The sequence below is a fragment of the Crocodylus porosus genome, unplaced genomic scaffold (genome assembly GCF_001723895.1).
Source record: "Crocodylus porosus isolate Cpor-Errol unplaced genomic scaffold, CroPor_comp1, whole genome shotgun sequence".
NCBI lineage: Eukaryota > Metazoa > Chordata > Crocodylia > Crocodylidae > Crocodylus > Crocodylus porosus.
In genome coordinates, this window is record NW_017728918.1 from 39676605 (window position 1) to 39703130 (window position 26526).

At 39.9% G+C, this 26526-nt stretch overlaps 1 protein-coding gene across 1 annotated transcript in view; it reads right to left on the minus strand.

Moving 5' to 3' along the window:
• The window catches only part of CSMD1 (CUB and Sushi multiple domains 1), a 1867828-nt gene that overhangs the window by 528806 nt on the left and 1312496 nt on the right, over positions 1-26526 (minus strand). Inside the window, exons 14-17 of the mRNA XM_019538151.1 lie at positions 23622-23948; positions 23028-23222; positions 19962-20100; positions 13180-13367 (exon numbers count right to left, since the gene is read on the minus strand). Of these exons, the coding sequence (XP_019393696.1) occupies positions 13180-13367; positions 19962-20100; positions 23028-23222; positions 23622-23948 (849 nt within the window). The remainder of the gene's footprint in view (positions 1-13179; positions 13368-19961; positions 20101-23027; positions 23223-23621; positions 23949-26526) is intronic.

Here is a 26526-nt window from a genome sequence, read left to right on the forward strand (position 1 = left end):
GCCTTGGCCTTTCTGACTGCCCCCCTACATCCCTGAGCGACTAAATTTCCCAACATGTCCTGCAGGGGCCCCACATTACCCGGGACCTTCTTTTTATCCCCTATGTATTTAAAGAAGGACTTCTTATTGTCATTGAGTATAGACCTCAGAAATGGATGCAAGATTCTAGAAGAGGCTATACCAGTGCCAAATGGAAAAGGATAACTATCTGCCACATTATATACAGTGTGGCTCTTAATACATTTGTAATGAGTTCAGCCTGATTAGCAACAGCTGCATTCTGGTTACTCATGTTTAATTTGTGATCCACTAAGACCCTCCCGCCCCCTTCAGAATACGTTCCTCTTCTGCAATATCATTCTTTTCTTCAGCACTACTTTCTAGCCAATTCCCTACATTGTATTTGTATCTTTAATTCTAATATCTCAGTGCAGTACTTTGCACTTGTCTTTATTCAATTTCATCTTGTTGATTTCACACCATTTCTCCAGTTTATCAAGATCATTTTAAGTACCCATCTTCTCCTTTAGAATAAGTGGTTACCACACCTCTCATATTGTGAAATCTTCATCCTTTTGCATGTACCCATTTCTCCACTCCCCAAGCCATTACTGATAATTACTGAACTCTATAACTCAGGGGCTGTGTTTGATATAACATTTTTATAGCCATTTAGTGTGATGTCAAACTATTAATTACTCTTCACTGAGTAGTTATTTCAAAACAGTTGTGCATCTAAACCATACTTCTTCAGCTTTTTCCTTATGAGCAGGAATCCTTGTTCTCTCTGATATAAAATTTCAAATTCTCTGTTAAAAAATTGTAAATTCTTTCATAAAACCCCCAAAATCTATGATTAAAATTAAAAGACCCCCCCCACCTCCCAGCTCTGCTCCTGCCTCTGATTTCCATCCCCACTCAGCCTTCCTCTGATTCCCACCCCTGCTCAGCTCCCTGAAACCTCCGTATGTGGGATGGGGCCACAGGCAGGTGGGGAAGTGGTATGGGTATGGCCAACAGCTTCAGCAGGGGCAGTTCATCCATGGCCCCTGCCACCTCTGAACCACCTTTCTATCCTGAAGAAGGGCTCAGGCAGGCACCCTGATCCACAGCTGCATCTACAGCTGATGCTGGGACCTGGGATATGTCGGCATCCCTATACGGGTATGGTGTAGGTGCAGGATTATTGCAGGGGGAGGGGGAGACAGAGACAGAGAGAGTCCATGGGGCAGCAACAACAGTGACAGTAGCAGGGAGGAGCTTCAGGGAAACTTTGGTTTGGGCTCCAGGTGGCCACAACCAGAAGGGCTCCAGTAAAGATGAGCATGCCCATCACCAGGTCCTGATTTTTCTTGGAGCCAAGCACTAGACACCACTGTTTATCATGGATAAACAGTGTCTCTCTCTGTGTCTCTGTCTTTGTCAGTCATTCCCTCCTGCCCACCTGCCCACTCCCCCCCCCCCAACAACTGTTCTGCACCTGCAACACATCCTCCCAGCTTACACCAGCTCCTATCCCATGTGCTGGAAGCAGCACCAGGAAGGTGTCAGCATCAGTTGTGGATACACCCAGCAAGTTCCTATTGGGACATCCACCTGGGTCCATAGGTGGTGCTGCTGTGGTCCACAAGTGATTAGCTACGGCCCTGGGCAGTCACCCATATCCCAATCAGGAACTTGCCAGCAATATACAAAGCAGATGCTGACATGGGGCAGGAGCTGGTATAAGCTGCAGACAGAGCCAAGACATGATCACATGCCAAGATAACACAGCAGTCAGAGCCACTGGCTCCCTGAAGGCTGGATCCCATGACTTTGAGGTCACCAACCCATGGGACAGAAAGAATCAGCTAGTGGGCCAAATCTGACCCACAGGCCATAATCTGCCCACCCATAATTTAAATAATCTATATGTTCTCTGACTATTTTTCTATTCTGTCCAGTGTTCCTGACTTTTTGTTAGTGTTAATTGTATCAATTGTTATGATCTGAATCTTGCCACAATTAATTTGTTTGTAGAAACTGATGGGTAGACACAATAAAAGATTTAGGTGTCTATAAATTATCTCCTGCAGCACATAGCTTTTGGGCATTTGGCCCTCAGAACCAAAACTGAAATCCAGTGTTAGGCACATAGGCTACCCATACAGTGCATACAGCTAAACTGTCTAAGGAATGTACTTGGGAATGACAGCAAAGCACATCCATTTTGTATGCATTAATATCCCAAATAGATGTAATGCAAGCCATAAAAAAGCACTGATCAAGTAGAAACAAGCTCTCCCAAGACCTGACGCAGTGGATTAGGTCTCTCAGAATGATGATTACAAAGATCTGCATTCTGAGTAGGGAGCAAACCATAGAACAAACCAATAGAAAATGCTAAACACAGGGTTCTATCTGTAATTCAGCCTATCCCTGGGCATTTCTGTCCACTTGGGATCCACAGGGCAGAATCCGTTCCTGTTCTTTGAAACTAACAAGCAGAGGTTTTTTTCATTTAAATATTTTCTTTAGCAATCTTTTTTTCTTCCCAGGGAGGAAGGGGTGTAGCCCACACTTTATTGCACCCAACAATTGGAGGACCCATATTGCTCATCAATCTGGGAGGCCTCAAACCACCATATTTCAGAAGAGTGTCCTGTTCAAGTTATAACCTAGTTTTATAGATACTAGGATTGTTGCTCTTTGAAGTCAATGAATGTTTAATGTAAAATGCATAAACAGTTTGTGCAGCAAGAATCAGAATTCAAGACTCCTGCTTTCCAAATGAGTGTCCTAAATCAGTAAAATTAAGAGGTAACTTCACAAAAGCAGACTTCAACAACCTCAAAGTCCTTTTGTGCTCTCTTCTTTTGGACCCATGAATTTGGATTTCTTAGTTAATCATTGCAGAAAGAAGGAGGGTGGAGAGTTGTGCAACTTGGCCCAGCCTGAAAAGTAGTAGATGAGGGTTTGAATCCCTTCAGGACCCAGAATTCAGGTCTTTCGTTTCATGATTGAGAAGGCGCTTATATAAAAGATGGCCACTCACTCCTCTTTTAGCAGCCACCTTTTAAAGAAAGCAGCTACAACAGTATTTTATAAGGTACCAGGTCCTGTCCATGTGGATTAGGTACACTCAGAGTATGCTTGTTGGATCAAGCCCATTTAGTGGACTTAGACACTGTGGCTGTCTATACACATGATCACTGGCATTTTAATTAGAATCCATCAGAGAAGACTTGATTAACTGATCTTTTCTGCCTTCTAATTAGAACACTGCAGCATTATATATATTAAGCCCCCCCCGCCACATTTTTAAATGACCACAGGGTGCTTTAACTAAACTTTGTTGAATGCTTAGATAAAGTGTCCCGTGGCTTAATACACCTGGCAATAAGGTGTTTAATTAAAGTGGCTGCCTTGGAACTCATTTAATTAATACTCCCCTCTCCTCACCTCCAATCATGTGTGTAAGCAGCCTGCCTTCCTTAGTTTCTGTTTCCCAATATGACCCCAATATGACCTAGGAGCACATGTGTAGAATAAGTGTGGAGAGATTTTTCAAGCCAGACAGCTATTGTGTTCATTTCAGATGATTCTAGAATGAAACAGTTGATGAGTGTGGATTTGATTTTTTGGGAGGATCAGGATTTTTTTGCACTTACGCACCTAAAGTTGGCCTTGTTCCCACTTGAGGTTGTTAGGTCCTTTTCCTGGATCTGACACTGTACAAAGAACATTTAATAGTTCAGGTTTCTCTGCATCATACTTATCTACTCACCTTCCCCATCAGAATTAGGGCCTGTATTTTCCTTCATCTTTCTCCTACTTCCAGTGTATTTATAGAACTCTTTTTATTGCCCTTTTTGTCCCCTGTCAGTTGTAATTAATTCTGTGCCTTAGCTTTTCTAATTTTATCCCTACAGACTTGTGCTATTCTTTTATACTTATTCATGTGCCCTTATTTCCACTTTCTGCACAATTCCTTTTTAATTTTCAGGTCATTAAAGAGCTCCTACTGCAGCCATATTAGTATCTTACTATACTTCCTACCTGTCCTCATTATCAAAATAATTTGCTATTATGCTTTTAATATTGTCTCTTTTAGAGACTGCCAGATCTCCTGAACTACTTTTTTCCTTTCGAATTCCTTCCCCCGAAACCTAACTTACCAGTTCCCTATGTTTGTTGAAGTCTGCTTTTATGAAGTTACTTACTATTTCTGCAACTGTTTTTCTCTCCTTTCCTAAGAATCATATTTTTTTTCTTTTCAGGATTTTTTTCACACAAATTACTTTCTCTTTCAGAATTGTAAACAGCTCTTAATTAACTAGAATACCATCTACCTCTGAAAAAAGTTGTCCCCAACTTATTTTAAGAACTTATTTGATAATCAGCATCCAGCTGTATTGCTTTTCCATATCTGTCTTCTATTTAGGGGTCATGTCTATGAGATGCTTCACTGCACAATAGTGCAGTTTACTGTACAATAAGTGTGTGTGTCTGGTTGTGCACATGCTTACTGCTCAGTAAACTTCATTACTCATGAGTAAATTTGCTACCTGAAAATGCAAGTAGATAATTTACTATAAGTATTTACTGTGAAATAACACACATGTAGGCACTATCCAGGACTGAATTTGCTTCCAGACAGCCTGACCACTAGGGGGCCAGCTGCACTATAGTCCCAGGGCCCTGGGGCTGGGAGCCTCTCCTGCCCTGAGGACCTTATAAGCCTGCAAGCATTTAGAGCCCTGGGGCACAAGAACAGGGAGCCTGGGCAACAGTTGCCCTCTGCTCCCCCTTCACAGGCTACATGTGGCAGTTTTCTTGCACCCCAGTGCCACTGCCTGGCACCTCAGTCCTGCATGGCTACCAGGGCCATGCCGTGCAACCATGGGAGGCCCAATTACATCTCACCCATGCCACATCCCACCACCTGGCATGGAGGAGACTGATGACCTTATTGCACTCTGGGGTGAGGTGGAGATGCAGCAGCACTTCACATGGGGCAGGCACTCCAATATGCACATGTACAGGGTGCTGTCAAGGCTGGATGTGCTTTTGATTTTGATTTTGATTAGATATGTCAGCATTAAGGATATGTCAGTATTAAAGAGACTGCTTTTTCATATATGTGAGTACGGCAAAACAAACTGGTCATTTTTCTAAATCTGTGTTTTCAATATCTACATCTGCATAGGTTTTATTCCCAGAGGGTATATCTAAATGTGCTATTCGCATGAAACAATAAACTCCAGCACTTATTGTGCTATAGTTTATTGCTCCCAGACAGCACATTTGCTTGTGTGCCTGGATCCGTAGTATGTTGAGCCAAGTGAGAGCAGCCCTGGGTGGCAGGGGGCTTGAGGTCAGCCTGCCAGACAAGGGCTGCTCAGACCCAGCTAAATGTGCTGTGGAGGAGCTGGCTGGGGCACAAGGGTGCACCAGTGCATGGCTTACTGCCAGGCAGCTCCTGAACTGAAGCACCCTCATGCCCCTGCCAACCTCATTGGTGTCTACATGTGTGTTGCTGCAGAATAAATATCTTGAAGGTAGGATAGTATTTGTGTTGACAAGTACTAACCTACAGCAGAGTTAAATAGTTTACTCCATCCTAATAGCACTACACAAGTAGATGCTAAGACTTTACTGTGTAGCCCAAGGACATGGAATTTATCATAAGGAAAATAATGTGTATTTTAAAAGAACCGGTGGACATAAATACCCATCTTTGTTTCAGTCAAAAAAGAGACTAGGATCAGTGCATCTACCCCAAGCAAAAGGTGAAAGAGGGTAAATTGCTATGGGCAGTTGAGGCAATGAAGGACAAACAAGCGAAGGCTTTAAAGGCCATAGTTAGTGTTCCTTACAATATGAATCAGTTGCTCCTAAAAATCTGGAATGACTTACCAGCAACTTTGCCTGAGAAAATGGTGAGCACTTACTAACTTTTTTGGCTGAGCATATAGTAGTTGGTCTAGAAAGCCTGCTTTTAATGCTCTATAACACATTAAAAATGACATAAAAAGGCCAAATCATGGATATTAGAAGTGTGAAGTTAATGAATTGTGTGCAGGGTCACATTTTTAAAGGGTCATATTTTTATTCATGTTTATAATGAACATATTTTTGCTTAATTGAATATTATTGTGGAACTAGTAACAACCTTGATAAGGGTTACACTGAGTTTTTCACTTTAAGCAGGATTAAGATCCCTTTATAATCACAGTAGCAATTAAATTTATCCTTCAAATGTATGATGATAATTGATTGTCCAGGACTTTTTTATTATTATTATGGTTACTAACATTCCAAACTAACAATTTCTAACAATTCTGGTTTTTTAAATTTGTTTTTACAGACTTTTTGTGCTGCAACACAGAGAAACTCAGAACAGGCACCAGCCTTGGGTGCTGACTTTACAGGCATGGGGTAGAGGGCCAAAAACATTTTTTTTTAAAAGAGCTGCCGCTAAAGCAATTCCAGCAGAGACAAAATCAGAAAGGCAAAGATAAAGAATGACTGCACCTGGTGAGGGAGGCTAAAATAAGATGGGTGAGGTACCAGAAAACTGGAAAAGAGCCAACATAGTGTTCCATTTTTAAAAAGGTGAAAAACAGGACCAAGGAAACTACAGACTGGTTAGCCTCACCCCAATGCCTGGGAAGTTTGACAAGTCATGTCAAACTAGCTTGATCTTTTTTGACAAAGTAACTACATGGTTGGATGAGGAGAATGTTGTGGATACAGTGTATCTGGATTCCAGCAAGGCTTATGACAAGGTCCCATATGACCTTCTCATAAACAAATTGGAAAAATGTAGGTGAGACAAAATTACTGTTAGGTTGGTGTGAAGAATATAGGGTTGTATGAAGCTTCAGTAGCTGATTGATTTGGAGGAGATTTGGCCCAATTTGGCAGTCAAAACTCTAAATCCAAATCGAACTAGGAAACCCATTAATTTCTCCAAATCAAATCGGAAGCCTCTGGATCAAGTTCAGAGAGATTCATACAGACAGGGAGATTTGGCCATAGAGTGTACAGACAGTGCTGGGGGGAGCAGCTGGGGGAGCAGCCAGACAAGCCCTGGCTTGAGCCAGCAGTCCCGCAAGAAGCCGTGGCTTATCTGGTTGCTACCCCAGCTGGCCTCCCCCCCACTGGGGTAAGGCAAGCAGTTTTGGCAGCCCTGGGAGAAGGCATGAGGGCTTGAGGGGATGATCAGGGATCTAGGGGAATGGTTGGGAGCTGGGGGATCAAACCAGGAGCTGGGGGAACTATCAGGGGCTGGGTGACTTCCCCCCAGTTCCTGGTTCAATTCCCTACTTCCCAGTTTGATCCCTCAGCTCCCAATTATTCCCCCAGCTCCCCGGTTATTCTCCCAGCCCCTGCAGCTTCTCCCAGGGATGCTGGCTCAAGCCACAACTCATCTGGCTGCTGCCCTAGCTGCTCCCAGCAGGGTGAGGTAGGCAGTGCTGGCAGCCCTGGGAGAAACCATGGGGGCTGGGGGGAATGATTGGGAGCTGGAGGATCGAAACTGGAACTGGGGGATTGAACTGGGAGATGAGGTGAATAATCAGGGGGCTGGGGGAATGAACAGGGGCCTCTCCCCAGCTCCTGATTCAGTTCCCCAGTTCTTGGTTCAATCCCCGCAATTCCCAACCATTCTCCCCAGCCTCTGCGGCTTCTCCCAGAGCTGCCACTCCCGCCTGCCTCACCCTGGTGGTTTTTTATATATATATATACACACACACACACATATATATATGGCATTCTGTTTACTTAATATTTTCTTATGTACACATCTCACTCTCTCAATTTCTGTCCTGCCCTTCTCTCTTCTTTCCATTCATAAAGCTAGAGAATAATAGAGAAGTAGTGCTGGAAGAGAATTCCCAATTAAAGGGGATTGTTAGCTGGCAGGTGTACTGTGGGGTGGGAACTGCAGACTGCTCAGTTTCTCTCCATCCCTATAGAACCAGGCCAGGACAGTCAGGGGACTTAACTATATGCAGATGTATTTACATGAACTTATCACAAGGGAAAGGAACATGGATATAAACATATATACAATGTATATATTTATTTATAAGATATCTAAACCACTAACATAAACAATACCCTTTGGGTAAATGACATAAAACCTTATACTAGTGCTCCAGATACAGGTAAGTCACCGGTAAGTATCTGATCTGAAACAGATAAACCTCAAAGATAAACAATCCTGAGGGAATACCCCAATGCCCTTGGGCTTTTCCCAAGCCCTACAAAGAAGCTGGTAACTTTAGTGGGACCTCTCAGTGGGACCTGCCCTTTCAGGATCTCGTAACTAACCAGGCAGGAGACTCCCCTCCCCTGTGGGAATCCTCTTTTCCCTGCAACTGGAGGCCTGGAGGGTGGTCCATGTCCTCTGTGCCAGGCTGCTGTTTCACCTGCAGTGGGCTTTGGTGGGGGGTCACTGTCCCCTGGAACAGGGCTCTCCTATGCAGGGCTTCTGGGGCCTCTGGCTGGCCTGTCGGCTGGCTCAGTAGCCTGATCACTGTCTGGCTCCCTGGACTCAACCCTTTGCTATGGGTCGGAGGTCTGGGCTGCCTTGTGCAGCACCAGGCTCAATCTGCTCCCGGACCCTCTGTGCAGTGCCTCCTGCACTAAGCTCCCACCCTAATTTCAGGAGTTGAGGACCTGAGCTGCCCAAGTGCTCCAAAAGTCCTATGCCATGCACGGGCCTGTGCACCATGTCTCTGGCCACACACCAGAGGTTGCAGACCTGAGCTGCCTCATGCCATGTGCCGTGCTGCAGACTGAGAGCCTAGTTGCTGGAGCTGTCCACTGTTCCCCACTGATGGAAGTCTTCAGGGGCACTTCTGGGCTACTGCTTCACCCTGCTGAGCAGCTCTCCTAAGCCCCGCTCTTCTCTATCTCCCAGACGTGCTTCCCTCATGGTGGGCATGCAGCTCCTTTTATATGCTCCATGGCTCCACCCCTGAAGTCTTCCAGACCTGAGTGTTGCAGTCTTCAATCAGGTCCATGGGGGGGTGGAACTCCTCTCCCCCTCCTCTCAGGAAAGGGGCATGACTGAACTCCTCTGGCTGCCTCCTGATTGGGGGATGGTCTCCACCAATCAAAACAGCCAGATTTCAAGCCTGGGACTCAATCCAAGCTCCAAAAGGCGAGCCTGCTACATATATACAATTACCCCACTATATATATATATAAACACATTACTGTTTGCCATGTTTTCTACTTCTCTCCATAGTTCCTCCCTTGTTCCATTCCTTAAATCGATACCTCAGCTAGCCCTAACCATGGACAGCTGTGTAAAAAGGCCTGGCATGGAGGATCTGAACCTGGCCCTAAACCTGTATTTTATCTTTCCTTTGATTGGCTGCTGAGTCACCAACTTCAGTTCTTTGGCGAACAAACTATATTTCTGGCTACATATTGTCATCCTACAGAGCGAAACTCAAGTCCGAGGTCTCTTTCTTCAATGTGTATCCAATGCCCTGGACATATCCTATGGCATAGACTTTTTCAACATGAAAATGGAAATCTAAAACTGACAGAGCTTGAAAGCTGCTAAGATTATCACACTAAGATTAGCATCTCAGAGGCTTGATTCTATTCCACTTCTTGTGTAAGTTGTCTCCCATTCCATCCTGTTCAGGTCCCTGAAAAAACTGTTACCGGGGGTTATTCTGTTCTGCATAAACATAATTGTATCCCACCCAGTTCAACTCACTAACAATCTATTCATTCATTTGCTTTTGAATCACAAAAGAGCTGTGGAGGACTCTTTTACCTTTGCATTGATGGTTTTTTCCTGACAAGAACAGAGTAAAATAGGATCCACTTAGGCACCTAAAAACTGGAGTGCAATCTAACTCAGTATGTGCCGTGTTTATGACTTTGGACAGGAAACTACACATAATGGGCTTGATTCTGATTTTACTTAAAGCACTGAGATAAATTAAGAAAAGTCACATTGAAATCAATGCCTATCCACAAGTGTAAAACCTATAAAAGCTACAGTGAAATGCATGGGCAGGATTTTTTTGGAGCAGGGGAGGCTTCCCAGACCTTCCATCCTCCTCTTAGGCCACTGAGACAGAATCCAAAGACCAGACTGGGTCCAGATGTTTGGTGTCTCCATGGCTGTAGTTGTATAAGTGTCTGGGAATCAAACCCAGGTTTCCTGTATAGCAGACACGGATTCTACCATTGAATGACAGAGGACAATTTTTTGAAAATAATGGGCTCTATAATGCAAAAAATCCATTGCTATATTGGCCGGTATTACAAATTACTTAAAGATAGATGAGTAGAAAATATACATACAAAAACTAGGGCTCTACATAAAACTATTATACAGAAATTCATAATTGAAGGTTCCCACTTCATTTCATTTTTTCCCAGCTGAGCTGAGTGGACTTAGACACTATCTTACATGTTTAAGTCCCTGAAAAGCCATCAGTTGATCTACTTTTATAACACACTATCATCTAACCCTTAAGGCTAACTCACAATAAAATAATAAATAAATAAAATATATATTTTTTAAAAATAGTGGGGAGGAGTATTCCCCATCTTTTACCCAATTAACAGACTACCATTAAGATTTAACTGATTTTCAGAAGCTGTTCTAAGAGAAGCAAATAATGAGTATTTTACTTTCCAGAAGGCAAATTCATGTTGATGCTAGGATTTCTTAAAAAAATATTCTGTAGATAACTTGGTTCGGAAATACATGTTTTGGCAAGTCAGCCTCTGGAGTTCAAAGGCCTTCCAGACTGCTGGAACTCTTCAAATATGCTTTTCACAACAGCCTGTTCTCAGTTCCTTTATGCCCACTAGCCAAGCTCTTCAGACTAGAGGTCATCGTAGATTCTTTCATTGCTCATTGTCTAGAATACAACTTTTCACTACTCAGACAACAGAGGTGTAGCAGGACAACCATAATACACGGGGTAGGTCCCAACTGCTGGTCATGGTGGTGCAAGCACTACTGTGATGGAGGCTATTTTTTGTGCTGCCCCCTGCTCTCCTGACACACGTAAATGTGGTGCACAGATTTCCCACCCCAACTTTCCCTTCTCAGTTACAATACTGTCAGGCTGCACTCCTTCCACTTCTTCCACTAGCTGTAACTCCTACTTCCCTTTCTCAGTCATACACTCCTGAATCCCCACTTCTATGGAAAAGCACCATAGAATATTAACTGCTTATTAAAAGATGAAACAGGAATGTTATTATTATGAATCATTCTTTGAATATTCAGGTGTGGGTATTTTTCATACTGCAGTCCTGTTCTATTTTTGGTGCAAACATTAGTATCAACTGTAGAAACAGTAATATTATTCCAGGTATGATGTGTTCATGCTGGACAGCATCTTACCTTTTTAGGTTTCAACACATTGATCTATATATAAATTTTATTTGTATGTTCATAAAGATCATATAAATGTTATATTCAATCAATTTAACAATATAAATGTTACAATATATGCACATATATGTGTGGGTATGTGTGTATAAATCAAAATATTAAATAGGGCATAGTACATATTTTGATGTATTTATACACACATACCCACGTATATATATGCATGCATGTGTGTATAAATACACCAAAATTAAGTAAGGTATAGTACACATGCACAGCATATGAAATATAATATATAACTGCAGTGTACTCATGTTACTATATCTAAAAATACATAGATCAATATTTTTTTAAACAACTGCTTAGAGTTAGCTCTCAAATAAGATTAGCCTAACTTGGAGAGGCCAGACTTCTGCATGTATAAAGTTTTATAGCTAATCCTTAACAACTAAATCATTACAGCTTACTAACGGGTTTCAGAATTGAGATGATATTGTTTAGTTCTTTGTATTATATTGTTACCTTGGCTAGGGACAGAAATTACGCATAAACTGGTATCAGCAATTGGAAACAAGTTCAAATCTGTAACACAATAAAAGTTCAGTGCACATAAACTGCTTTCAAAATGGCCAAAAATGGCCCAAACTGGTTTAAGATAAACCTGAATGGATGTAGTATCAGACTTCACTGATTTAGGTTAAATCAGTTTCTTGAACTTCTGTCCCAGATCCCCTCCATATTCTGCTTAACTTACAGTCCCCCAGCATCCCAGGATGTTTTGCAACTCCCACACAACACCCCCCGCCCCCCAGGGTAGGCAGGTTAGCTTTGGCCCAAGCTGTCTGCTCCAGCTGAGCAAGGAGGCATGCTCTAGCACAGAGGTCTCCACACTTTTGAAGTAGATCAACTTTGGCATTTTAAAGCAACCCAAGATCTACTGTGCACTGTTGCCACGCCACCCTCCCCTGCCCAGCAGGGGAGGGACGGGGGAGGGAGGGTAGATCGAGGCAGAGGGACAAAAAAAATATTTGGGGGCATGCCTCCCCAGCAGGTAAGCCCCACCCAGCCAGGGCCCCACTCAACTTACCCCTGCTCCTGCCTCTATGGCACTGTCCCTCACTGTGGGGGCCTTGATCTAGCCCCTGCCCCTTTCCTCCCCCACAAACTGACCTGCTGGGCTGGGGTACATGCATCCATACATGTGAGCACTAAGTCCCCTACCCCAGCCTCAGATCAACTCCAAGAGGCTCCAAGATATACCGGTGGATCAAGATCCACTGGTTGTTGATCACTGCTCTAGCACCTCCCAGCTTCTGGCCTGGGTCACTGCAGATATGTGGCTGCATTTCCCAAATCAAAACTGAATGTCTGTTCACTTGCTTGTTGTTTCAATCTACACAGCTTCAACTAACCTGTGAAGATTGAATCATTTCAACCCTGGGCTTTTTGACTGCCCGTACTTAGCCCTTAAGACATAATTAGGGATTAAGGGAAATTCTACTAAGAACTGTGCCTACTTAGCAGGCCTATAGAAAAAAAGAACTCTGTCCTAAAGAGCCACATTTTAACACCCTTTGTTGTTTTAACTGGTCCCCTGTTCCTTTAACATGGAACAAGCCCTGGAGATATTTTTTCAATGTGAGGAACAGTTTCAGACTCTGTCCCTAATTAAGGTAGGAAAAAGACATTGCATGGTGTTAGGCAAACACATTTCTTGGAATCTATTTGTCATTTTCACTATTTAAATGATTTACTATTAACTATTTAACTAGTTAAATAGTTAAACAGAAATCCACCAGATAAATATTACTTACTCTCATAATGAATTAAGAAGCCAACACTGGAACGACTATTGTCTGTAGTGAACAGCAGATACATGTAGTTGCCTGTACTAATAAGGAACTGTGGTGCCTGTGTACCATGGTATTCTCCAATTAGTGGTGATGAGTTTGCTGGCCCATCTCTGACTTCTAGGGTATCATAATTAACTTCAGTTTGAAATCTGAAAAGGAACAAACCAAATTAACTGGTAAACAGAGAAACAGTGCAACTTTACGGAAACTTTGAAACTCCAGTATAGTTGTGCCTGAAGAAACATTTCAGATATTATGTACTTCGTAATATCTGTAGATACATCAGAATAAACAATGAAAACTATGGACTTTTTAAACAAATAAGCAATCTATTATTTTGTTTTGTTTTGTTTTGTTTTGTTTTGCTTTGTTTTGTTTGATCTTCACCCATTTTCAATTTAGTTAAGAAAGAAGTTTCAATGTTAAATTAACTATGTGATTGAACTTAAAAAGATCTATTGGATGCATCTTGATAGAAATGCTATGAAGTTTCCTTTAGGAAACTGGACAAGGGAAAGTCTAAGAAATACTAACATTTGGGGTTATATGAAGCTCAAAGAACTGCTAAAGGACTGTTTCATATCCTTAACGGCATATTTTTGTATTCTAATCTTCCCCCCAAAAGTTATGTTTTTTAGTAAGTGTTCAACAGATAGAAACTCTGCCTCATTGGATGCAGTAGATTTGTCAACTGTGCATACTATTTTTAGTCCAGCAGGATTTTTACCAATGGAACTATGTTCCCAGTAGTAGAAAAGCAATGCTTATGTGTACCCTTCATTTACTGCTTTTTTATAATTATTTACATTACATCAGTATGTAAAGTTTCCAACTGGTCAAGTCCTTATTTTGTTATGTTTTGGACAAATATAATTTAGTGGCAATCCCCAACACAAATAGATTATCTAAATAGATTAGATGGACTGAAGAAATACAAAGAAGAAGGAGCTCTAGTGATGTAAAGTGAGTTGTTTCAGATGGCTGGTACAATCCACATATGCCTTAGGGCAGTGACATCCAGTAGACCACAGTGCAATCTATTTAAAGACATTCAGATTCATGAAGGGTGGTAAAGCATGCAGTTATTCTCCATTTGTCATTCCTATGTCAAATAAGTTGAGATCTGCCCTTTTGCCAGGTTGAACTTGACTCACATCAAACACTTTCTTCATACACTAGAAAATCTGAACCTTGTACACAGGTTTTCATGTCAATATAGTTTCCTTTAAAAAGGCATCTACCAGAATTTGAAAGCATTGGGTAAATACATATTTCTTGCCTTCCATATCTTCCTTATCTGTTGTGAGCAAGTATGGAAAGGGTATGTACTATTACAGAGACTTAATATAGTCCCCTTATAGAGTTGGTTAGTTCAATCACTGGGAGCAAGAAACCAGCATCCCTGTGGAACATAATGTTTTAAGTAAATATCCTTCAACTACTTTCCCAACATATTTTATGGCTCAGGGGGAAAGAAATGGCATCCTTGTTATTACACATGACTTGCAAGAATGTATGACAAACAGTCATGAACTATCTTGGAGTTTTCTATTAAAATGAAAAAGACCATTATGTTTTTGATGTAATGGTCATACAACCCTCCCTGTCCCTGCAAATTCCAACCTAGGCAATTATGTTTTCAAAACCAAATAGCATATATGTCCATTAACAAGCAACTTCCCTTCACACCAAGAGAAACCAAAGGACATTTAGGTCATAATTAAACTCTCTTATAATTCCATGTTTTCTTTTCTTCTTCATTGTCATCTTTCTTTTAGCAACCTACAAAAGCTAACCAACCAAATGAGCAACAAATCCCCAAACTTGTACTTAATTTTAGAACTGTCTCTCTCTACTGTCCTGAATTCCAAGGTAAGTTAATGGCAGTTCAAAACTCTAAAAGTCCGCCCTTACTTAGGGTTGTGTTATACATTGTACTTCGAGCTGCTCAAATGTTGTTTGGTGTTGGTGCTAGTTTGAGTTTGGAGAATGCCAGAAAGGGACACTGGGACAGTGACAGCAGTGGCAGGGGCCGGGCAGGCAGGTTCCCCTTTCCTGCTTGTTCCTTGGGGACAGTACTAGCAGTTAAAAGTAAGCCAGAAGGGCAGAGATGGATGAGCAAGGATCTGGGGTACTGGTAGTGGCAGAAGACACTGGCCCCAATCCAGGGAGGTGGGGGTGGGGAGCAACTGGTTAATCTGTGCTGGTAGGGGGAAGGGAAAGGGGGCCCAGTTTGGGCTGCTGGGACGGAGGCCCAGTGGTGGATAGTCACTTGATTGGGAGGGAGAGCATGGTGGGGGCAGGCAGTTTGCCCAATCCAGGCCAGTGGAGGGGGTGAGCGTTGAGTGTTTACACTAAGATGCAACCTAGAGTGGCTCCAGGCTAGTGGGCACATTTACATGAGACACTACATGGCTGTAGCAGTGTACTACAGCGATGTAGTGTTGGCAGGCACAGACCGTGACACCAGAGCTATGTTCCTGTAGTGACATGCCTCCTTGCTATAGTTCATCACTACGGAGATGTAGCAGCTAAAAAAACCCATGCACCACCAGCACAGCACAGTAACAGCTGTTACTGCATCATAGTTTAGTACTTACTAAAGAAAGCAGTAAATGACAGCGCAGTAGCAACGATGCTGTAGGGGAATGTGTAGATGTGCCCAGTGTAACAAGTTGGGTAACACAGCTCACAGCTAAACCTAGCTTGGAATAGCATAACTTTAAACTACCTAAAGGGTGCTTAAATTAGTTTCACAGGTTACTGTGTGGATAATCCAGGGATTAAGAACTCCAGGAGCTGCCTAAAATTAACATGTAGCAAGGTCCTTGGACTCCTACTTTGTTGTTGCTTATTTTAACTGATTTTAGGTGTCGAAAAATGATGTTTTCATCTTTTCATTGATATGATAGAAGTGAGTGAGAAGATTAGAACTAAAGGCTGTTTCACTTTAAGAAAGTAGTTAGGAAATGTCCAGTTATTTTCTGTTCCTTTTAAATTGTTTCAAGGCACTTAAGGTTAGCATGGCGACACCAAAACCACAGCAATGATTTACATAGTTAAGACTACTTCTCATAATCTGCAGGATTAGAACATTTTATTTTGGTAATGTAATGTATGAATTGCAAGATATGCAGCAGCATTGAATACCCTCTTTTTCTTAATTTCATTAATTTATAAAATTAATACTTTTCTGTTTGCCTTATTAGACATCAGTGTTAAGGACTGAGCCCATGCAACAATTTACACGTCATATGCTGTCTAGATTCTTTTAAGAAGTACAAGGGTTTACCACTCCAATATTGTTCCAGTTGGCCAGAAAACTTTCACTACAGTAACCTGCTTATGAACATGAATGGAAAGAAGCTCCTGGATTATCAAGTCCAGTCTGCTGAGACTGACTTTAGATAATGTCTTCCACAAACAGATCACTCTCTATCTAATAATTGTTAGGAGTTCTGTCCCCAGTAGTTCCACTGTAAGGCTGTTCCAGAACCTCACTCCTCTAGTAGTTAAAGACTTTCTTCTTATTTCCAGCCTTAATATATTCATGGTCAGTTAACACCCATTTTATCTCATGTCACAAGTGTCCCTTTGACTAAACAGTTCATCTTCCTGCCTTGTGTTTACCCTTTCATGAATTTACAGAGATCATAGATCAAATCCCTCTTCACCTTTGCTTTCCTAGGTTAAATATGCAAAACTCTTTTATTCTACCCTGCTTTTCTCAACCCTGAGGTGCTTTGAGATTCCTTCAAGTGTGCCACAGAAAATGGCCACATTTCCATGTGTAATTAGAACGAATGGATATACTTCAGCTCAATTTGAGCAAGAGTAAACTATTGCCAACATCACTGTCTACATGCATATTTAAGCACAGTAACTTACCATGCTGCCAGATACCACTTGTATCTAATGGGACTATCCATCAGTCCAATAAATTAGTCTACTGTGCCCTAATTACCACACATGTGTAGATGGCGACACTTTAGTGGATGTGTCTACACATTCCCCTGACTCTGCATTTGGTACTGAAGAGTCATGTAGTACTTGCTTTACCTACAGTACTGTGCAGTCTCTGTTGCGCACAGTTATTTTTAGATGCTATGTTGCTGTAGCGATGAGTTACAGTGACATAGCTCATTGCTAGGGTAACATAGCATTGGCATCACAGCTTGTGCTTACTGATGCTACATCACTGTAGCTCATCACTATGGAAATGTAGCATCTCATGTTGATGCACTCATTGTGTAGCAAATTAGCCTACTGTACCATAAAGCGTATTATGTAGATGTTACCAATGTTAGCACTGGTAGGTTTCCAAACATATCTCACAAGACAAATCTAGGTATTTCAAACATAAATCCATAGTTGTGGTCTTTCTGAATTCTTTAGAACAGAAAAACTGCTTTGTGTTTTTTGTAGTCAGAAAAGAGTGAAAACAAAGACCTGGCATTTTTTGAGAAGTGGTTTAACTTTAAAAAGATTGAAAACTACTTCTCTACACACAGCATCAGCTCATCACGCTTTTGATCATCCTTATGGTCCTCTTTGATCTTGTTTCAGTTTGAATTCATCATGTTGAACAAGAGTGATCAAAACTGTAAACAGTATTCATCAGTCCCTTGTATAATGACAGCTATATTTTTCAAATTCTACTGGAAATACCTTCCCTGATACAGGCTAGGATAATATTATCCTTATACACAACATTATGAGTTTGGCAATAGCTAGTCATCTTGTGATCTGCTAGCATATCCAGGTTTTTTTAATCTTCTGTCATTTACAACTAATAGGTTTCCAGTTTATGGCAGAAATTTAGTCCTGAAATAAATGCCTTTGCATTTTATACTATGAAATTTCATTTCCTTTTTCTAGTATTCCAGTCCTCAAGGTTATACAATCCTACCTGCATGGTACAATTTACCTTTGGTAAACCCATGTGGCTTTTTATCAGATTTTTCATTTTCCTTCATATATTCTTTCCTTCAATGTCTTGAGGTCAGACATAATAGGCCTGTGGCTTCCTGCATCCATCTGTTTTCCCTCTCTAAAATAGAGACCTAGTGGATACTTTCTTTTCTAAAATGAATAGAACATTAACTATTGTCCATTGTCTACCTTAACTGGATATAGTAATTAAAAATCCATAGTAGGGGACTTCCTACTACAGAATTATATGATGGAGATGATCTAGTCCCCTGGGCCTGAGAACATTTTGACATTTGAGATTGATTCTGACTGATACGTTGTGATTTCCATTTCTAGGTCCTTATTCCCATTAGATATCCTGCCTTTTCCTCCAGCATCATTACTGAAAATTGATACAAATAATTTTATTTAGCTATTGAAACATACCTACCCAATCTCACTACATATTAAAAAACCAAATATCTCTTTCTGTTTTTTTCTTTTTAGTTACATGGCTGAAGAACCTTTCACTTTAACTTACTTACAAGGTTTAATACAGAGAGAGGCAACTTTTGTTTCAGAAATCTTATTGTATTTCTATGATTTCTGATATCTAAATCATAGCCTTTTTTAATGAAGAATATTTTCATCCATATCTTGTAGATTCTATGCTGACTACCTGCACTCATTTTAATGGGGTTATTCATCCATGTAGATCTACAGTTCTTACAATTATTTTTTTCTTCCTTGCTTGGGATACAAATTCCAGTTTTGTTTCCACAGCAAAAGCAAAGCTCTTCTCTCTTGCTGTAGGCAAAAAAAGCCTGTTCCACCAGCAATGCATTACATGGTCCAATTAGGATTAGGAAGCTTACTAGTGCAGCACTCAAGACGAAATCTCACATCTGATCAAATTCCTGTTAACAGCAATTTCTCAAAAAGATACTGTCTTACAGGAACTGAATTCTTACACAGGTAAAATGTCAAAAATACTAAACATGATAGGAACTAGATCTTTAACTGGTGTCAGTTACTAATGTTTGTGCAATTACATTGACTTATACCAATTAACTGATGGTGGAACTAGGCCAATTTATACCAAATGAGGATCTGGACATGAATCTAAAAAAATAATCTATTATCTTAATGAATGTTTAGCGTGGTATGGACTTTTGCAGTGTGATTGTATGCCAGAGGATATGGAAAGGATGGGCAAATTTGCACTGTCACTCACCTTACTTGTAGCAATGCATAAATATTGCTACACTGTTTCTGGTTTAGGTCTGCATTAATGATACTGCTATCAGGCATGAATTGCCTATTTTAGCATACACTAAAGTTTTGTAATACAATCAAGTACTGGCAAAGGTTCATAATGAAGTCAAAGCTGGGTCTTTAGTGCAAGGAAAGGGATGGGTTTTAGAGTCCTTTACTCACAGAAGTGTACCTTCTTTTAGCTAGTGAGACCAAGTCAATACATTGTGTTTCACTTCAGTATCAGAAGTATCCAACATTCAGAATAAAATCTCTCTTGCTTTAGTGTAATGTTGGTATTTAATGCCTATTTTGCTACCTGTAATTAAATGTAATGTAAACAGAGCTGAAGTTCTGAATTTTTTTTTATTACAATGCAGAGCTAAAAGAATGTGAATGGGGATTCAGTAATGGGATGGAACTGAATGAAAGTCAATGGTTTGTTTCTATTATATTGATTTTTTAAGAATATTTTTCCCTTCCATTCATTAAAAAAAATCAGAACATATTTATACTTAATGTTGTTGTGAATTTGTGTAGCGGTGGGCTTTGTTTTTGGCCTTTATTGTGGTCCTCACCTGTCAAATGTGATCTTAATGGAATGTCCTTGTCTTGCTTCAATCACCCATTCACAATTTAGAGAGTCCTTGTAATAACCTGGCCACCCTGGAGGCAAGATAACTCCATTTGATGCTGTCAGATGTCCACCACATGGTGCTGGAAAATAAAAGCATATGCATATATATATGTAACAGAATACATACATAGGACACATATACCCACTTGAATATACAGACATGAGTATGGTATTACAAATTGATATATCAAACAGAAATACCACCAACTTCACATTAATATATTCAATAACATATTCCATTAACTATTAAGAACATACTTATAATAGGAAAAAGTATATTATCCTTTTTAGTACAGATAATTCCCCTTTTGTCATTTTGTATAAAATGCCCTTGTCCTTTCTCAGAGTCATATTTTGTTACTTCATCTCTTATTATAGCTCACTTAGGATTTGATTCTTCCACTTTCCCTCACACCAAATATTGCATTATTTCATAACCAGTTGACATACTATTTTTATTTTAGTTGCATAAGCACTATAGGTTTTCTGGAACTCTCTCCAGAATTCAAAGAACATGAACCTTGTTCCAAGTAACTTACAGCTTAAGGCCTTGATTCTTCCACTTTGTCTCATAGTGGGCAGGCCTACATGTGAATATTAATGCAATGCCATAAACTGTGGCTCAGGTCATGCCAGAGTTTATTGCTGCCATGCGCAGCATTTACAAAGAAGAAAGCGGCACAAAGCACGCCAAAGTGATGTATGCCAGGAGAAACATGGAGAAACACTCCCTCCTCTCCACATACTGTGGAACCCCCGCACTGAGGCATCCTGCACCCCAGCCAGCCTCTTCCTGGCTGACTGGGGCACAGTGTACCTCGAGGGGAGGAGGGACAGCAAGCAGCCCCTAGGCTGGCTGGTCCTCCATATCCATGTGCCACTCCCCAGCTGGTTAGGTCACACGGTGCCTCATTTAGGGGGCTCCCTGCTGGTTAGCCCTGGGGAACCCTGTGCCGCAGCCATTCCCCCCTCCCTTCCCCCCTTTTTCCCTCCGCGCACATGCTTGGACATGCACTTTCATGTGGGGCAAGTTGTGCCACTTGAGACAAAATAATCCTGCCTGGCACCTCCTGGATCTGCAGCCACGGGTAGCTAGAGCAACTGTGCTGGCCCCAGCAGTATAAAAAATTGCCCTTTTCTGGCCCTAGCAATATAATAACCTGCCCCAGAAAGCAGCTCAGGACTACTTGATCTCAGGAGCTTCTGGAGACTGGCCAATTGTATCTGGGGACACTAACCCTTGTGCCAGGTGGACTGCTCCAGCAGCATTCCCAATCCATTTTTTTAAAAAAACCCCAAATCCATGTTCTCTCCAATTAGAACAAAAGACTCTTCTACATATATATATAGGGAGAGAAAGAGAGAGAGAGAGAGAGAGAGAGAGAGAGAGAGAGAGAGAGAGAGAGGGAGGGGAATGAAGTTGGGCAATGCTTTATTGATATATTTACTATGTTAAAGAAATTTGGAAGCTTACCAGTGTCTCTATCTTAATGATAAGATAGAAAGGCTGACTGCCTCAGGCACAGAAAAGCCTAGCTGTTTTGCCAGCCTTGTGCTGTACTCTTAAGGCTGTAGGCCTTGGCTGTAAGGCCAAGGAAATTGTGTTCCTCACAAGTGACCAGGCCCTCACATCCTCAAGACCAAAAATCAGAAGACCCAAACCTCCAGGCCCCCACATACTCTGAGACCCAGACCACTGATAATCCATTGCAAGCTGGTGGAATAGAAATTGATATGCCTGCAACTAACAACAGAGGAAACATACTCTCGGTGTCTTCTCTCAAAGCCTCACGGAAGAATTGTGAGCAGGAGTTCCCTAGGAGGATGCGGTCCCCTGGGCCAGCCAGACAATCACTGCTGCCCTTTGACTTGGATGCTTATGGCACTCTCTGCTAGCTAGGGGAGCCTGCAGAACACACTCAAATGTATGCTTAGGGGACCTCTGGCTGCAGGTCACTGACAGATCAGGCTGTTAATGCAGCACTCACTCAGCCCCACAAATATTTTTACAGTGCTTTCCAAGTATATTTTCCTATGGGGGAAACAAACCATAAAACTTCTTGAGATATGAACATTTGTATATACCTTGTGTTGAACACTGTATGAATTGTGTGTATAGAGTTCAAAAATCATTAAATTTTAGTTGATAAAGAAGCCTTGCTTCAGTAGGCTTTTCTTGCTCTAGGCAACCCATTACATGATGCAATTAGGACTAGGAAGCTCACAAGATGTTTAAGGCATCTCTTATATCTTATCTTGCTACCAGTATCTCCTAAATATTATGAAAATGCGTGTTATAATTATTGTTATTATTATTTGGGTCTTATAAGACCTACATTTTTATAGCCAAAATCTCAAAAATATGACAAATTTGTGAACCTAATCCTTACCTAGTGAAAATCAGTCTAGTTCCACTGACATTGGTGAAGCTATACCGAAGTGCACGAGCTGAGAATCTGGCCTTGAATCTATAAAATCTATTATCTCAGTGAAATAATAGACATATTCATATGTTACATAAAACAGCAACTATCCTCTGTCAGAGGATGCATAACATCTTGAATTTAATGTTTATGGAAGAAGCATAGTATGTTTATTGAATTTACATCTATTGCTTAACTAAAGGTCTAAGGATCTAGCTTATAGTAAACATTGCATGTGTGAATAGCTATGATGCAGCACAATAGGATAACAAGTTATGCTTGATCTAATTAAAAATTATTCAAGCTATTTCTGAAATGCAGTAAACCCCAAATTAAAAGAAAGCAAATAAAAAATGATCAGAAAAGGCCTGATTCTATTCTACTTCTTAGGTACGTTAGTGAATTTATTTGCCTTATGGTATTACTGTCTATTCTTATTTTACTAAAAAAAAATTTAAATGAACACAATAGACATGATCAAATAAAAAGGCCAAAAAAATCTAAAATAAAACATGAAAATAAATATAATAAAAATAATTTTATTATGTGAACTAGTATCTTTAAGATAAGGATAATCCCCTTACCTTCACAACGTGGCACAGTAGAGCTCCATATGACATTTCCATCCTGCATAATGCAAGTTATGGATTCAGATCCTTGGGTTTTAACAAAACCATCATCACAATGGAAAGAAACCGAACTTCCCAGGAGGAATCTATCTCCAAAACGCCTTCCATTTATGGGAATACCAGGATCATGGCACTCATTCTGACCAAAAGCTAATGAAAAAAAACAATTGCAAAACACTAAATTACTTGCATGAAAAATCATTTAATTTTGGGAGGAAAAAAGATTCTAGAAACATTAATTATTCCACTAAACTAATAGAAAAAAAATGTGGTTAATATACAATGGTAAATCTTTATACATTCAAGCAGATGTAGTATTTTATATAGCATATATACTTAGCACATTGTCAAACTTTGTAGACTGATTTATCCACAAAATAAAAACAGTGTACATTGAAGCAATATAAGCCAGATTTAAAGTAACCTCCACCTTGAACTGAGTGCCTTTGTCTGAACTAAACTATTTAATTTACTTCCACATTATTTTGAACAACAACAACAAATTGTTTAATGTTGCTCTCAGATAAAAATAGTCAGGCACATGCTTACTTGTGTAAGTGATATTAAAGCCTCTTCCAGTGGTAGAGTGATCTGACTGGAATTCAAGTTTTACTATGTGCCCACTGCTTGCCAACTGAGAAGGGACCTCGTTGCCAGAAAAAGTGCCAAGGGGTGGTAAGTCTGAAATTCCATCATCCTTCACTGTAAGATAATCAAACTGAGGCTCCACATCGAAGTCATTGAAAATGAGATGAATCCTACTTCCCGGCTCTGAAATAATCAGCCACACACAATTCATGTTGTTTCCATACTCTTCTGGGTAGTTTGGTGAAAGAATAATTCCAGACGGTGTGGTGAAGTTAAAGAAGCACGAGACTAAAAAAAACCCAAATGGCAATATTAGATTCTCAAAAACATCATATTAAGAAACAATGCAAAATATTTTCTTTTTGCTTTTTATTTCTATGAAAAATTAATGTTTTGAAGGAATGAAGTAAAAACTCGTAACATTTGTAAATGTGGTAATTTCTAAGAAGGTTAGAACACTTCCTAATCAGTTTAAACTTAATTATTAATTAATTAATTAATTTACTAACTTGCATTTATTTAGTTAGTTATAATTCTCATAGGTAAAGCTACATGCTATTATCAGGGCCCACACAATGTTTTAGAAGAGGTAGAGACTGTTAAGGTAATTTCTGGTACATTAGGGTAAAAAAAAAATCACACACTAATGGTACTGTGGTCTGAAGAAAATAGAAACAAAAATGATTGAGTCTGAATGGATGTCTGATGGTTGGACTGTAAGTTAATTTGTGACATTAAAGCAAGACCTAATGCCTCTGTCAGGTTTACATTTGCTTCACATGGATATGGGGAAGGTTCTGAAAGAAACCTATTTATAAGAAGATTCAGTATATGATCTGTAGTATAACTGGACACTGATGTTGACGGAGGTTGTAAAAAATAAATGATTTATTCACTCATCCCTTGATTTCAGTTACTAAATGGTGTTTGCTATGAGAATGAGGAATGCCATAATTTCTCCCATACAATGCAGGCTGGAATAAGATATATGTTTTTTTTAAGGCAGAAAGAGAAAAACTAATTTTGCTTTGTCATGAATAACTGAATAGTGGCACCTAGGAAGCTGAAACTGCTCATTTTTCTGCTCCTTGTGGATAGCATGCAGGTTTTATTTTTGCTTTTCCCAGTAAGCAGCAGAAATACTTTTTAATGTATTTATTACATACAATGTATACTCAGTTTCCATCATTTGGTTTTTGTTGTATGTTACAAAATATTCTACATTCAGTAAGAAACAATGCCCAGGGGGCAGTCATTATCTAGTCCTTACACTTTTCAAGCTGACCTAATGTTCTTTTTTATACTGTTTTAGTGTTTTCTTTCTTTCTTTTCCATTCTTTCCAAGATTTTAGTATCTTGTTTTGATATTTTTTTTTCTAAGAATCACTGTGTTTAACCAAGTGCTGAGAAGAAAAATGCTATTGCAATTTTGTGTCTACACATATAGACACACAAGACACGATAAAAAAAGTTCTGATTTAAAACAATTTGTTCACTCTTCTTGCACAACTATCTTTTACAAAAAATATTCTACATGCCAAGTCTATAAACTGAGTATAAAAGTGATGGAATCTGTCACCTAAGCCTGCCTCAAAAAAATAAGGCTTAGATATATAAAGTTATCTAGCATATCATTGGAAGCAATTAAAATGCTATATGGTGGAATCAAATAAGTTTTTACATTTGATAATTCTAAATGTTCAATTCATTCTATTTGAAAATTGTGAATAGTACTAATTTGAGCATTATTTATAGATGGAAACATTGATCTACATCAATTTTCCTATTTTTAAATGGATGGTTTAGAACTAATTTCATGATTTTGATAATCATGCATTTTTAATAAAAACAATTACAGACTCCCCCCCCCACACATTTCTGGTACCTTCAGTAACTATATTTAAATTAAATGAATTAGGTAAAGTATTTGCTTCAATGAGAAATCTAATATTTTTAACAAAACAGTTGCATCATCATCATTATTATTATTTAAAGCACAGTGAAGCTATTTTATCATAGAAAAATAAAAAATGATCCTGTGGGTGCTAGACAAAGGTTATCAAAAGCATAGGCTATTATTTAATCAATTTTGCTGGCTTTGACAGCAGTGCAATTTTTTTCACAAATTTCCAGATATCAGTGCATTGCATTTGAAATGGTTAATGGTTTCTTTTAGTCAATCATTTTGTTCATTCATAAATTTTGAGTCTGGTCATCCTGAAACTATTTACTTGTTTGGGCCGAATTCCCAGAATGTTTTCAACTGAAAGAAAAATAAATTAGGAGAAGGAGCCATACATTCCAAAATCTGTCAAAGAAAGAGCAGTGGCTTTCCTTTTGTCTCTATAGTTTTAACTGTACAGTTCACTGTGGATGTGAGACAGCTTGGATTCCTTATAAAAACCTGAGATTACTTAAATGCATTCCTACCAGAAGGACACACTCACCGTATGTACATTACTGTATATGCTATAGCATATATAGGAATGGAAGATTTGTATCAAATATTTAAATTTTCATAGGAAATGGAGCTCAAATGTGCTTCAACATTTCAATGAATGCCTTAACCAAAAGGGCTATAGAGTTATTCTGCATCACTATGTCTCTCCCTCTGTCTCAAGTTTTAAGTATCTTGTGTGCAGCAAAATAACATTAACAGGAGAGTCTGAGAGAACAGCTTAACCTTCTCATAAACATGTTATAGCATGAGCTAGGGTAATTAGCTAGGAAGTAGAATATGTGAAATCAACTCAGGTGAAAAGGAATTAAATCAGTCTTCTACCTCCTGGCTGAGTGATCTAACCTCTAGATTATTGGGTAGAAGGGGTAATGGAGGTACTGGTACCTAGTAAATCTTGCCCTCCAT